The 16,232-nt window shown below is 39.7% G+C and overlaps 1 protein-coding gene across 1 annotated transcript; it reads right to left on the bottom strand.

Annotated features, from left to right (window-relative positions):
* Positions 1-110: 110 nt before the first annotated feature.
* Positions 111-15,687, bottom strand: LOC121306785. The gene is made up of 6 exons (XM_041238712.1): positions 15,444-15,687; positions 1,876-2,079; positions 1,332-1,416; positions 833-968; positions 458-680; positions 111-114 (listed from the first exon to the last, which is right to left on the bottom strand). Exons 2-6 carry the CDS (start codon positions 2,034-2,036, stop codon positions 111-113), a joined length of 609 nt encoding a protein of 202 aa, XP_041094646.1. The 5' UTR covers positions 2,037-2,079; positions 15,444-15,687.
* Positions 15,688-16,232: the final 545 nt, after the last annotated feature.

Here is a 16,232-nt window from a genome sequence, read left to right as displayed (position 1 = left end):
TCCCTGCAGGTATGTGTGTGTGTGTTACCTGGCCCTGCCGGTGTGTGTGTGTTACCTGACTCTGCAGGTGTGTGTGTGTGTGTGTGTGTGTGTGTGTGTGTGTGTGTGTGTTACCTGGCCCAGGCAGGTGTGTCACACACACAACACCACACAATGGACTGGTGACGGGTGTGTGTGTGTGTTACTGCAGGTGTGTGTGTGTTACCTGACTCTGCAGGTGTGTGTGTGTGTTACCTGGCCCTGCAGGTGTGTGTGTGTGTGTGTGTGTGTGTGTTACCTGGCCCTGCAGGTGTGTGTGTGTTACCTGACTCTGCAGGTGTGTGTGTGTGTGTGTTACCTGGCCCTGCAGGCGTGTGTGTGTGTGTGTGTGTGTGTTACCTGACTCTGCCACACACACACCCGTACTGGCCAATGGCCTGCAATGAACGGTCCGCAACACACCCACACACACACGGACCTGTGTCCACAGTGTGAAGCCACTTCGACCGTCACCGCTGTGGCGACACTATTTTTGGACGGAGGGGCAGAGTCTCTCCCCCTCTTCACTCTCCCAGCGGAAGGTGTGGGGACCGTGAGAGGGGGCGGGGAGAAGAGGGTCCTGTCGTGTCCGAGGCAGGTGGTCGTGTGTACCGGTGTGGGTTTGTGTGGGTTGTGCCACACCCGCACACACCCACTGGCATCTGAGAGAGAGAGAGAGAGAGAGAGAAAAAATTAACAGTTAAGTTCAATTATTCACAGATCCATTAATCAAAGACAAACACACACAAACACACACACACACACAGAAACTCTTAGATTTGTCTCACAGGGTGATACACAGACACACACTCACATGTAGCTAGCAGCAGGCAGTGCCTCTCTCTGTTGTCCCGGTGCTGGAATCTCAGGCTGGTGACTGGCAGGCTGCTCTGGAGAGTCTCGGAGCTGTTCAGCTGGTACAGGAAGGTACCGTCTGCAGGCTGGTACACCTGAAACACACACAGAGTGCAGGCAGAAGGAGAGAGTGTCATTCTCTTACACTCTGCATGACAGTGAGTGCGAGAGAATGACACACTCTCAATATGATTAGAGGGAGACACCGAACACTTTGAAACATATTGTACGTCATTGAATCTAGTTAATGTTTTTGTAGATCTTGTTGTGGCTCAAACGTTTCTGACATTTTGTTGTTAACATTGAGACCTACACTCTCAGACACATTATACATAAACTCTCAGACAAATTATACATAAACTCTAAGATACATTAAACATATACTCTCAATTACAGCAGTGTAGCTGCTGCTAATAGGGTCCAATGTGGTTATAAACTTGTCTAAGATGAGGTTTCACCTGGATGGTTCCATTGGTCAGCCCGACAGCCAATAGGGTGCCTTCGTCATTGAAGCAGCAGGTCATGACATCACAGCCACAGTCACTGACAGGAAACAGAACATCAGAAATGACATCACCAGCCAACACAGGATAAACACACACACACACACACACTGATACACAGATTAATCTCATAGGATCTCTTAACACATACACATACTGACACACACACACACACACACACACACACACACACTGATACACAGATTAATCTTATAGGATGTCTTAACACACACACACACATACTGACACACACACACACACACACACACACACACACACACACACACACACACACACACACACACACACACTGATACACTGATTAATCTCATAGGATGTCTTAACACACACACACACATACTGACACACATACACACACACACACACACACTGATAACTGATATTCTTTTTGCTCTCACAGACATTAGTCTCATATGATCTCTCTCTCTTGCTCTCGCTCTCGCTCTCTCGCTCTCTCTCACACTAAAATCAGTCTTACAGGACGTCTCGTATTTTCAGCCCACCCTCTGACCGTGGCTCCAGGGAGGGGGGGACAGAGGGCGTGGCACTCAGGGCATGGTGCTCAGGATCCTCATGGAACTGTGGGGCCCAGCTAGAGATCAGAAACCGCCGCGGGGTCACGAATAAACCCAGTGCCATCAGAGAGAGAGAGAGAGAGAGAGAGGGAGGGAGGGATAGAGGGCTAGGGAGACAGAAAGGGAAGTTACTTGGCTAAACAGTCAATAAACTGCACAAGAAATCACCAAGTTTGTTAATTCACTGTAAGTCCATTTCAACAGTAAATTCCACTATATTTTCCTGTATATTAAAAAAAAAACACATACACACAACATCAATAACAACATGGTACATTGACCTGTATAAAGTAAAAGCACAGCAATATGTAATAGAGCACAGTAAAAGCATGGTAAAGCATAGGTGAGCATCGAAATGCATATTAAAAAAACAAACCATGGTAAACTAAGCCTTATAAACGTGTCCCATAGTAAAAGCATAGCAAAGTGTAATTAAGCACAGTGAAATTATGGAAAAGCATAGGCAAGCATTGTAAACCACAGTGAGGTATGGTAATTGCTTTAACAAAATTAAAAACACATGGTAAACTAATGATAACCTATGGGTTTAATTTAAATAATACATTCTGTTTGTAATACTGTAGATTTGAAACAGAGGACAGAACTGCATAAACATTATTGAATAGAATTAAATTGGCTTAAAGTACATGTTTTCTACCAGCAGGTAGAACCCCATACATATAATTGTAAAAGGTATATATGAAGGACTACTGCTAATTATAAAATAACGCACATGGATTGTAAGTTTCTAAATGTCATTAATATCAGAGTTCTATCTGTTTTTTTTTATTTTCTTTATTTAGATTTAATAACTTATAATATGTTTCCAAGTGTTGGGTATCTCCCTCTAATCATTTTGAGAGTGTGTGTCATCCCCTTGCACTATTTGTATAGACACACAATACAAAACAAATATTTTAAGCAGCACATGTGCGACTTGTCAATATCAGGTTTACCAGACTATATTATTTTACAATTTTTATAGCAAATTTCTCACAATGTTTTAGGTTATTCAACCCTAACCCTAACCCTAACTGAATTCTTTATGAATTATGATGAAACTTTCACGCACTGCGCTTAATGCCCATTGAAGCAGAACAGTGTGCTAAATAATGTAGCAGCGGGGCAGCCACATCCCGACAACGGGCAACGTGGACTGTATCAGAGACTGGGGAGAGGGATGGGATTGTACTTTAAAATGCTTGCTAAGATGTCAAGTGTGAGTGACTGTGGGAGCGTGTAAGTCTGTGTCTATAGAATGTGTGGCGAGTGAGTGCTCTCTCTCTCTCTCTTCTACTTGAGTGCCGTCTTAATTAGCCCGCCCGTGGCTGGTAACTGGTGTGTGTGAGAGCAGAGTGACCAGAGCCAATGGCATGCTGTATGTGGAACGGACCAATGGTGTGGGGCATGGGTGGAGTTATGGTTATAAAAATGGAAACTGCACTGCCGGCTGGTTGCGTGTGTGTGAGCAGTCAAAAGAAGAGCTATTAACCTTTTATACTGAGAGAGAGAGCTGAAAGCACATTGAAAGAGTAAATAGCAATTGTAACTAGAGGTCTGCACGAGCCTAAATTTAAAACCTATCCAAACAAAGCCCAAAACCTGAGCCCGAGCCCTTTGAAATATCTGCACACCCAACCCGACCCGAGCCCTTTGAACTATCTGCATACATACCCAACTATCTCCACAAATATCACCATTCCAAACATGCTATTTAAGCGATAGAGCCCGTCGTGGAGTGTTTCAGTAAACCATTAGGTTGGGTCAGATGTCCAGGGGCAGTGGGGGGATGGTAGAAGAAGGGCAATGCCTGCTTGCTTGCTAGGTCATAAATTCCAGGCCGAAGTGAACATAACAACCGCAACGGAGGGGGCAATCATGCCCCACAGCTATCCTCTATTGGTTGAGTATATCAGTTTAGGGGGTAGGGATGGATGAATTGTCTGCTGTGTGGCAAATCCTGACAGGAGCATGGAATTTTATGTAGGATCTATATAAACCATGTATGTGCTTTACCCCGACAGAATACACTAGTTACTGATGAAGTGACTGTTATTCTCCGGAGCGCTCTGTATTTTGATGACCACTGCAATAAACTTTTCATGCAACGATCGGTGTGATAGATTGTCTCTGATCATCTCTGCACTTCATTTTGCGACCCTACAAATTGGCGTTGTCGGCAGGATTCCAGGATGTTCGTTACGCTTCTGTTGGTATGCGGGCTTGTGACTAGATGTCCGGTAAGTGATACCTTTTGGGGTACATAGCGGGTGAACTGGAATCCAACAACCTGTGGGTTGTGAAGTTGCATAGGTGTAATGAGTAAAAGGTATTGAGTGTGTTCATCTGGTTGTAACTAGGTAGTGGAGTGTGTGTCTGGTAGGCATCGTCACTACATAGTTAGTACTGTGTGGACGAGAAAGCTCTAGTAACAGGGGGAGTCTCTGTGAAGCTTAGGAGTGAGTAACCGGTGCAGCAGAGTGTATCTGAGGAGAAAACAGATGATACAGCTCAGAGGGTGTAAATCTAAAAGCATTTGTTGCTGGCGAGATACATCGGGTGGTGTTAGCGTCATAGGACAGTAGTTAAAATGACAAGCTAAAGCCTGAGCCAAGAGTACGAGAGTACTTGACTGAGAAATGGGCAGACAGCAGAAAGAACTAAAAAAAAAAAAAGGTTGGCAACCAGATAGCACAGACCACAAGCAGACTGAGTGGTTTCAAAAAGGAACAAAGGACTTGGTACAGTGCCAAAAGGGCGTTGGCTAAGAGTAAGCACGCAGAACCCTTTCTTGATGTAAAATCAAGGGGAGAAGAAAAGGACAAAATAGATTGGGGTTATTGAGAGTGGAAAGCCAGAGAATGGCAGGAAGAATAATATTTGGTTTCTAAAATCCAGAATTAAATCAACGTTTTATTTTCAAGAGTTTGCATATTGATGATTGTTTAATTTGTATTGAACTAAACAGGGAGATAGCGTTTTCTTGAATGGAGAACACTTGGTTTAATGAAGCACCAAAGTTACTAGTATTAACTGTTTTTATTTGCACATATACGAGATGTTTTGTTTATGTTGGTCACAATTAATTTTTTACGGAGCTTCTAACAGGAGAGGTGATAATAACTAGATTAATGTAGCAACTGAGACATTAATAAATCATGTATAACGCAATGATAGTATAAGTCAGGGACTAAACCTGAAATTAAATAAGGGATCTAGACGAGAACATTAAAAATATTTTCGCGGCAGATACTAGTGTGTGTGTTGTAAAGGACAGTTGTATTGTGTTGGTGTTATATTGTGTTTGTGGCCGACCATGCTAGCAAGCTGTATGGTTGTGAAGATTATACCGTACACGTAAGACTATAGTCATATTTTAAGTAGCAACAGTTGAGCATAATGTGGAGTCTCTGAACTGGGTGTTATCTATGTATCTAATATATGTTTGTCTGCTGGCTATTACATGTTGATCTATTTGTGAGTTAGGACAACCTGTTAATAGAGAAAACCTGTTACATAAACCGTCACGAAGTGGGGCGGATGAGGGTACTGGCATAAAACCCTAGTTAAAGTCCATGAGTGCACCAACAATGTGTAAATTTAAGGTGCAAAGGAAAGCAAACCATTAATAAAATCCACAAAGTAGAGTAACTTGTCATATTGGAAAACTATATTGGTAAGAAGTCAGTTTAGAATGATAATTTTATTAATAAATTGCTTGGGTTAGATTGATTTTGTTTAAGCAAAAGATAAAGAAACATTTTAGAAAAGGCAGGTGTTTAACACTATGTGACCTGTACATAGGTATGAGTGGAAACACGTAAACTGTGTTCACAAAATAGCCGAGTGCAGCTCAGACTGTGAAAAGGGACAGAATCTGTCACAGTTTGAGAATGGAAAGCCTAGTTCAGGAGTTGAAATAAGAGAGTGGGTTAAAATAAAATATGGATCGCAACAGGAATGCAGTAGGACTGGAAGCTAAAAGTTTAGCTCAAAGAAGCAGGGTAAGATAAGATTCTGGCATGTTGCCAGAGAGCAGGCAATATGCAGATAAGGTGCCTGGGCAGTTGTCCAGCAAGTGTTAATAGTAGATGTTGAAGGCACAGCTCGCAGCTGCAAAATCACACCAAGGAGATTATAATGAATATGTAAGATGGCTGCAGGCACAGATAGGGGAGTGACGTGCGGTGGTCTCGGTCGGAGCAAAGGGGGGGGGGTAAGAGGCCACCCATGTAAAATGTTAGTTGATACTGGGGCTGGAATCTGCCAATCCCGGTAACAAAAGAGTTTGTAGTAATCGAAGGAGTCAATGGAGGTACGTAAATAGCATTTAGAACTGAACCCGTGGAATTTGTAATTGGCTCACAATCCGCGTTAGTCGAAATGTATCATGTTAAAACACATGAGCAAAACATTTTTGAGTTAGATGTAATGTATGTCTCATCTTTCCCTCTCACACTCCAGGACTTGACTGAGCAGTACCCGGAAGTGTGGGCTCTGCACAGCAAAGGCTGCGGTAAGGCAGTGAGCGTGTTTATGACAATTGAAGGAGACGCCCATCTTCCACAACGGCAGTACCCTGTCAAGCCTGAAGCAGTGACAGCAGTAAAGGGCATTATTACTGATTTACTAATGCAAGGAACTGTAGTCGAGTGTAACTTCCCCACCAACAGCCTAATTTGGCCAGTTTCTAAGGGAGAGGGCAAGTGGAGGCTTACAATTGACTACCAATGCTTGAAATATTAAAACTACTTAAAATATTGAACCAATGAGTCTTCCCAGCGACAGCGAGTGGAAGCGACAGCGAGTGGGAGAAGTACAGGCGTGGAAAAGTACAGAGCAGTTTCGAAGCAGTTTGAAAGCAGGTTGACGGCTGCAGAAGAAACTAAACTTCAAAAAAAAAAACCTCAACATGGTCTTCAAGCCAGTAATCTGTGACACCTGCTTGATGTGGGAAATCCGAGAAAACCCAGCGGAGCTAAACCAAGTGTGCGTAAAGTGCCGCGCGATCCAGGATTTGCATAAACTAGTAAGTATGCTAGAAATGGAGCTGGAAGAAGTGAGACAGCAACAGGATCTTGAGGAACTGGCACACCCACAATTCATGGAAGTCTGCATCACCCCTAACAGACTGAAAGCCACCAGGGAGATAGAAGGTCAGAACAGCTGGGTTCAGGTAGGCAGAAGCAGGGAAAAAAAGAAACTTCGTCAAACACAACCACCAGAAATCAAAACAACCAACAGATTTGAGTCACTTCAGAATTTTGATGAGCAGAACCAACAACAAGACAATGAAAGGAACAACATCCAGGACCCTATTGACAGTGGTGACCAGACAGCAAAAAGAACGAAGGTCATGATTGTTGGGGACTCCATATTGAGAAACACAGCAAGTTCAATTCGCAGTTTGGACCCCCTTACTACAACAGTGTGCTGCCTTCCGGGAGCCTCGGTCAAGCACATCACTGAGAACGTGGACAGGCTCCTAGAACGAACAGGAGACGACCCGGTAGTAGTCGTCCACATTGGTACAAACAACATTGGAAGAGACAGACCAAAATCCCTGCAAAACAAATTCAGAGAGCTAGGAAGGAAATTAAAAGAGAAAACCAAAACTGTGGTATTTTCTGGTATACTACCGGCACCTTGCAAAGGACCATATGGACAGCTGGAAATAATTAATCAAAACGCATGGCTGAAGACGTGGTGCACACGGGAAGGCTTCACCTATCTTGATCATTGGACCACATTCTACAACGAGGACTATCTGTATAGACGGGATGGACTGCATTTAAATAACAAGGGAACTAGTCTACTCGGAGAAAAGATCCTCGAGCAGGTTCGGAAGCATTTAAACTAGAAAGGAAGGGGGGAGAAATCAACAAAAAAACAGAAGGGAGACCGCATCAAAACAAGAACAACAACTCAGGTAAGACAACCATTAAATGTATTTATCTAAATGCTAGAAGTATCAGAAACAAAATTCTAGAACTTGAAGCTACTGCACTAACAGGTAACTATGATGTGATAGGTGTTACAGAAACGTGGTTGTCTGAGAGTGATGGGGACGAATATAATATTTGTGGGTATACACTGTATAGGAAAGACAGGCAGGACAGAAGAGGAGGAGGGGTAGTGCTATACATAAGAAACAGTCTTGAAGCCCAGGTGTTAAACCTGGACAAAGAAAATAAAACCGAATCAATATGGGTCAGAATAACGGACAAAAATTCAAAAGGCATAATAATAGGAGCATGCTATAGACCGCCAGATTCAGACGGTGAGCACAATAATCTGTTATACAATGACATTAGAAATGCGTGTAGCAAAGGAGAAGCCATACTAATGGGGGATTTCAACTTCCCCCAAATAAAATGGGAAAACCCGGTGGGTAGCGCGAAGGATGAAATAGAAATGGTGGAAATGACAAATGACTGCTTCCTAACACAATTTGTGAAGGCACCCACTAGAGGGGAGGCATGCCTTGATTTAGTCTTTTCAAATAACGAAGATAGAATAACTAAAACAGAGGTCAGAGAACCACTGGCAAACTCAGACCACAACATGGTCTCATTTGAAGTGTTTTTTAAATCCCCAAAAGTAAATGACTAAAGCTAAGGTTTACAATTTTAGAAAAGCAAACTATGAAGGTATGAAACAGAGACTAACAGAAGTAGATTGGAGTAAAATAGAGAAAACACCCACAGAAGAAGGATGGTTGTTCTTCAAAAATGTAGTACTAGAGGCACAAAACAATTATATCCCTAAAGTAGACAAATCTAAATGTAAAACTAAATTGCCAAAATGGTTTAATAGATCAATTAAAAAAAATATTCAGCGAAAAAAGGCACTTTACAGAGCATTAAAAAAGGACCAAAAAGAAAGTATGCAGAAAGAGTACACAGAACTGCAAACGCAAGTCAAAAAGGAAGTTAGAAAGGCCAAGAGAGAAATAGAAATGAACATTGCTAAGGGAGCTAAAACCAATTCCAAAATGTTTTTCCAATATTACAACAGCAAGAGAACATTCAAAGAGGAGATTAAATGTTTAAGAGATACAAATGGCAAAATCGTAGATGAAGAAAAAAAAATAGCAAATATGTTAAATGATTACTTTTCACAAGTTTTTACAAAGGAAGATACTGACAACATGCCCCACATGTCATCCAGTTCCTGTCCAGTTTTAAATAACTTTAGCATAACTGAGGCAGAAGTGTTAAAGGGACTAGGAGCTCTTAAAATAAACAAATCCCCTGGGCCGGATGAGATCCTCCCAGTAGTACTCAAAGAAATGAAAGAAGTAATTTACAAACCGCTAACCAAGATCATGCAGCAGTCTCTTGACACAGGGGTGGTACCGACAGACTGGAAAATTGCAAACGTAATACCGATCCACAAAAAGGGAAACAAAACTGAACCAGGTAACTACAGACCAGTAAGCCTGACTTCTATTATATGCAAACTTATGGAAACTATAATAAGATCCAAAATGGAAAATTACCTATATGGTAACAGGGTACTGGGAGACAGTCAACATGGTTTTAGGAAAGGGAGATCGTGTCTAACTAACTTGCTTGATTTTTTTGAGGATGCAACATCGATAATGGATAATTGCAAAGCATATGACATGGTTTATTTAGATTTCCAGAAAGCTTTTGACAAAGTCCCGCACAAAAGATTAATTCTCAAACTGAACGCAGTTGGGATTCAAGGAAACACATGTACATGGATTAGGGAGTGGTTAACATGTAGAAAACAGAAAGTACTGATTAGAGGAAAAACCTCAGAATGGAGTGTGGTAACCAGCGGTGTACCACAGGGATCAGTATTAGGTCCTCTGCTATTCCTAATCTACATTAATGATTTAGATTCTGGTATAGTAAGCAAACTTGTTAAATTTGCAGACGACACAAAAGTAGGAGGAGTGGCAAACACTGTTGTAGCAGCAAAGGTCATTCAAAATGATCTAGACAAGATTCAGAACTGGGCAGACACATGGCAAATGACATTTAATAGAGAAAAGTGTAAGGTACTGCACGCAGGAAATAAAAATGTACATTATAAATATCATATGGGAGATATTGAAATTGGAGAAGGAATCTATGAAAAAGACCTAGGAGTTTTTGTTGACTCAGAAATGTCTTCATCTAGACAATGTGGGGAAGCTATAAAAAAGGCTAACAAGATGCTCGGATACATTGTGAAAAGTGTTGAATTTAAATCAAGGGAAGTAATGTTAAAACTGTACAATGCACTAGTAAGACCTCATCTTGAATATTGTGTGCAGTTCTGGTCACCTCGCTATAAAAAAGATATTGCTGCTCTAGAAAGAGTGCAAAGAAGAGCGACCAGAATTATTCCGGGCTTAAAAGGCATGTCATATGCAGACAGGCTAAAAGAATTGAATCTGTTCAGTCTTGAACAAAGAAGACTACGTGGTGACCTAATTCAAGCATTCAAAATTCTAAAAGGTATTGACAGTGTCGACCCAAGGGACTTTTTCAGCCTGAAAAAAGAAACAAGGACCAGGGGTCACAAATGGAGATTAGACAAAGGGGCATTCAGAACAGAAAATAGGAGGCACTTTTTTACACAGAGAATTGCAAGGGTCTGGAATCATCTCCCCAGTAATGTTGTTGAAGCTGACACCCTAGGGTCCTTCAAGAAGCTGCTTGATGAGATTCTGGGATCAATAAGCTACTAACAACCAAACGAGCAAGATGGGCCGAATGGCCTCCTCTCGTTTGTAAACTTTCTTATGTTCTTATGTTCTTATAGAGGTGGTGGAACATCTCGGGTAGGATTGCATGCTTAGGCTCATTTGTGTGCCTGATTACTGTACTCATCCTATTCTGGAGAATGCGGAGGAACATGTGCACCAACAAGAGCGCAGACATCTACAACATCAACCCCCGAGACCTGCACCCATATACCAAAATGCTTTGAGCATTTAAGACATTAGGTCCCCAACAAGTGCTAGTAACCTCTGGCGGGGACCCGAAGATCAAGTCCTATGGTCTATCTGACCTGTGGTCATGGACCATAAGGAGGGACTGAAGGAACCAAATATTATAACTTGATCAACCAACGATCATTTGGGTGCAGTTTTACAATGTTTATTAAGGAATTTGTGAAAGGAGGGAGGAAGGGTGGAATGTTTCAGTAAACCATTAGGTTGGGTCAGATGTCCAGGGGCAGTGGGGGGATGGCAGAAGAAGGGCAATGCCTGCTTGCTTGCTAGGTCATAAATTCCAGGCCGATGTGAACATAACAACCGCAACGGAGGGGGCAATCATGCCCCACAGCTATCCTCTATTGGTTGAGTATATGAGTTTAGGGGGTAGGGATGGATGAATTGTCTGCTGTGTGCCAAATCCTGATAGGAGCAGGGAATTTTATGTAGGAACTATATAAATCATGTATGTGCTTTACCCTGGCAGAATACACTAGTTACTGATGAAGTGACTGTTATTCTCCGGAGCGCTCTGTATTTTGATGACCACTGCAATAAACCTTTATGCAACGATCGGTGTGATCGATTGTCTCTGATTATCTCTGCACTTCATCTCTACGACCCTACAGCACCGACTAGAGGGGAGGCATGCCTTGATTTAGTCTTTTCAAATAACGAAGACAGACTAAATAAAACAGAGGTCAGAGAACCACTGGCAAACTCAGAGCGTTTAAAAGGGAACAAAAACAAAGTACACAGAAAGAGTACAGGGAACTAACTGCAAACGCAAGTCAAAAAAGAAGTTAAAAATGCCAAGCGAGAGACAGAAATGAACATTGCTAAGGGGGCTAAAATCAATTCCAAAATGTTTTTTTCAGTATTATAACAGCAAGAGAACATTCAAAGAGCAGGTTAAATATCTAAGAGATACAAATTGCAAAATCATAGACGAAGAAAAAAATAGTAAGAAGGTTAATATTTTAGGCTAACAGTAAGTCAGTCTAACTTTTCATGCAACTGGCTAACTTTCATAGACTAGTCTATGTGACAAAACTAAGTTTAGACTAGTCAAAACCACTTTTATGCATAACACATTGTATTAATCATGTAATAAAATTAAGTTAGCACATTACACAAGAACAACCTGTATTATTATTATTATTATTAATTATATTAGTTGATATAATAGATAATGTATTAATTGTTCGTCAATGTCAACCCTTTATATATACTTATATATATTATATTATAGGCTTTTGATGCCATGGTAACCACACACTTATTTCTCTTTGAATTTAATGTCTTTGTGATGCCATTAACTATGTAACTAATGATGTAACGATCTACTGTTCCTTTCTATTTAAACCTGTATGCATCATGGTTTCCAGACTATTTATCTTCTTTTTTTTTCTTCTATACTGTACATTATCTAATTTTTTCTGTTCCTTATAAAAATTTTTTAACCTGTATCCTTCACAGTGCTCCAACTTTGTTATCCATCTTCTTTTTCTTCTACACTTGATAATCCAATTAAAAGTATAAAAATTTTAGGTGTAACTGTATCCATCTATTGACATCTTATCCCAAAGGTAGATATGTATATTGGTTCAATGTTAGAATATAAATATATCTATATATATATCTATATATATATATATATATATATATATATATATATATATAAGAACATAAGAAAGTTTACAAACGAGAGGAGGCCATTTGGCCCATCTTGCTCGTTTGGTTGTTAGTAGCTTATTGATCCCAAAATCTCATCAAGCAGCTTCTTGAAGGATCCCAGGGTGTCAGCTTCAACAACATTACTGGGGAGTTGATTCCAGACCCTCACAATTCTCTGTGTAAAAAAGTGTCTCCTATTTTCTGTTCTGAATGCCCTTTTTTCTAAACTCCATTTGTGACCCCTGGTCCTTGTTTCTTTTTTCAGGCTGAAAAAGTCCCTTGGGTCGACACTGTCAATACCTTTTAGAATTTTGAATGCTTGAATTAGGTCGCCACGTAGTCTTCTTTGTTCAAGACTGAACAGATTCAATTCTTTTAGCCTGTCTGCATATGACATGCCTTTAAAGCCCGGAATAATTCTTAGTGCTCTTCTTTGCACTCTTTCTAGAGCAGCAATATCTTTTTTTATAGCGAGGTGACCAGAACTGAACACAATATTCAAGATGAGGTCTTACTAGTGCATTGTACAGTTTTAACATTACTTCCCTTGATTTAAATTCAACACATGGTTTCACAATGTATCCGAGCATCCGAGCATCCTGTTAGCCTTTTTTATAGCTTCCCCACATTGTCTAGATGAAGACATTTCTGAGTCAACAAAAACTCCTAGGTCTTTTTCATAGATTCCTTCTCCAATTTCAATATCTCCCATATGATATTTATAATGTACATTTTTATTTCCTGCGTGCAGTACCTTACACTTTTCTCTATTAAATTCCATTTGCCATGTGTCTGCCCAGTTCTGAATCTTGTCTAGATCATTTTGAATGACCTTTGCTGCTGCAACAGTGTTTGCCACTCCTCCTATTTTTGTGTCGTCTGCAAATTTAACAAGTTTGCTTACTATACCAGAATCTAAATCATTAATGTAGATTAGGAATAGCAGAGGACCTAATACTGATCCCTGTGGTACACCGCTGGTTACCACACTCCATTCTGAGGTTTTTCCTCTAATCAGTACTTTCTGTTTTCTACATGTTAACCACTCCCTAATCCATGTACATGTGTTTCCTTGAATCCCAACTGCGTTCAGTTTGAGAATTAATCTTTTGTGCGGGACTTTGTCAAAAGCTTTCTGGAAATCTAAATAAACCATGTCATATGCTTTGCAATTATCCATTATCGATGTTGCATCCTCAAAAAAATCAAGCAAGTTAGTTAGACACGATCTCCCTTTCCTAAAACCATGTTGACTGTCTCCCAGGACCCTGTTACCATATAGGTAATTTTCCATTTTGGATCTTATTATAGTTTCCATAAGTTTGCATATAATAGAAGTCAGGCTTACTGGTCTGTAGTTACCTGGTTCAGTTTTTGTTTCCCCTTTTTGTGGGATCGGCCCATCTTGCTCGTTTGGTTGTTAGTAGCTTATTGATCCCAAAATCTCATCAAGCAGCTTCTTGAAGGATCCCAGGGTGTCAGCTTCAACAACATTACTGGGGAGTTGATTCCAGACCCTCACAATTCTCTGTGTAAAAAAGTGCCTCCTATTTTCTGTTCTGAATGCCCCTTTTTCTAAACTCCATTTGTGACCCCTGGTCCTTGTTTCTTTTTTCAGGCTGAAAAAGTCCCTTGGGTCGACACTGTCAATACCTTTTAGAATTTTTTTTTAAAAAAATTTTAATAGATATATTTATATATTTATATAATATATTTTATATATATATATAATATATATATATTATATCTATAGATTATCTAATATAATATATCATACTATATAGAATATATTATATATATATAAATAAATATAATATTTATATAAATATATTATATATATATATTTTATATATAATATATATTTAAAAATATATATATATATATAATATATATATATATATATATATATATATATATATATATATATATATATATATATATATTAGCTCAAAGAGCCATATATATATATAGTATTCTGATGGCACGTTCCATTTCTCTGTCAGTCTGTTTTGGAGGATATCCTTGTTGGAGGAAAGCATCACAAAGACTGCAAAGATGTTCGTTTCTGTCAGTAGTTTCAGAGCAGTTTCAGTGGTAACGAATAGCGTGACTGTAAATGACAGATTTCTGAGTGTGATGTGGATGAACACTAGAGATGTGTAGGTATTTTTGGCTGTCGGTGGGTTTTCTGTAGATGGATGAAGTAATATTGGCGTTTTTGATGGTTATTGTAGTGTCTAAGAATTATATAATTTCTTTTTCATCGTCAGTTCAATGGTGGGATGGTAATTATTGAGAGCGCGGTGGAATTGGTGTAATGAGGCTTCACTTTCTGTCCCGATAATAAAGATGTCATTACATTAGAATTGCAGTGATTCCAAATGGGTTCTTTTTGTTAAAAATATCAATCTCTCTTTTCTACTTTCACCTTAAGAAGAGACCTTTGAGGTCTTGAAAGCTTGTGAATAATTATTATTTAGTTAGTCCAATAAAAGGTATCACTTCTCCTTCTCTTTGTCTGAACATAAGAGACAAACACCTGGATAAATATAAGTCATTAAATCTAATTAAAAAGCAAAAACTGATATTAACATATCTGATCCGTTTCTATAGAACCTGAGGTGGTTTAAACGTTTCGAGCGCTTTGTCGTTTACTTGCTGCGTAACCTTTTTTTATTCAATTTTGTAATGGCAATTTATAGTGACTCGCTAAATCTCTGTAAAAAAGTTTTTTTTTTTTTTTTTTTCCTTTAGCACCACAAAGCATTACTAATGTTAAGTATTTTATGTAATCTCAAGTTTGATAAACCCGTTATAAATGTAAATAATTGAATATCTTACCTTTTTTCTGATATTGGAAGAATTACCGGTTAATAGAAATGTGGTTTCGAAGTTGTAAACAAACCGTTTCGCTGTGTCTCCTAGCAACCCACATTCTTTTTATGACGTCTTCAAACGGCTGCGCTTGCTGCTCCGGGTTGCTCTCTGTGTGACGTCACACGCAGCTATAGAGAAACGCTGGCAGTTCTGTTTGAAGTCAGGTTGCTATTAGTAACGCCTTCTCCAAACCTTTGGAAAACTTACCAGCAACATCACCTATTGATACTGTAGTTGCATAATAATGACTTATTCTATTTGTTTGAAGTATAAAATCAAACGTAATTACGTATAATTATTTCATTTATCACTGACGCTATTTTATCTAGGGTGTGGGTTCTCTGCAAAACTGTCAGAAGTGACATTACTTGGTACGGGGAATTTAACAACAGTTTGGTGAATCAGCATAGCTGATAGAAAGGCTGCTGCTGCGGCATCAAGGCTGTGGTCGACCTGTGCCAGCTGAAAGCTTATTGGGACAAAGGTTAAGCTGTCTTTAACTGACTAATTAGGAGCTAGCTTTTTACATTAAAATGTAGCAAGCAGCTCACCTGTAATAGTAAATATTTATAAATATGGATATATTAATAGTTACACTTTCAAATACAGTTCACCCACTCTTCGCAACTTTGTAACATCTATTTTTTGAAGTGTAAAAGGACAAATAACATACACAATAAAAAAAATAATAATCGGTTCCCTTTCTATGGAATGACAACCATTACCGAATGGGAAGAGCCCTCTCTGACTGTC

The sequence above is a fragment of the Polyodon spathula genome, chromosome 50 (assembly GCF_017654505.1).
Source record: "Polyodon spathula isolate WHYD16114869_AA chromosome 50, ASM1765450v1, whole genome shotgun sequence".
Taxonomy (NCBI): domain Eukaryota; kingdom Metazoa; phylum Chordata; class Actinopteri; order Acipenseriformes; family Polyodontidae; genus Polyodon; species Polyodon spathula.
The sequence above is the reverse complement of the archived record's forward strand: the minus strand, read 5'-3'. Positions and strand labels throughout refer to the sequence as shown.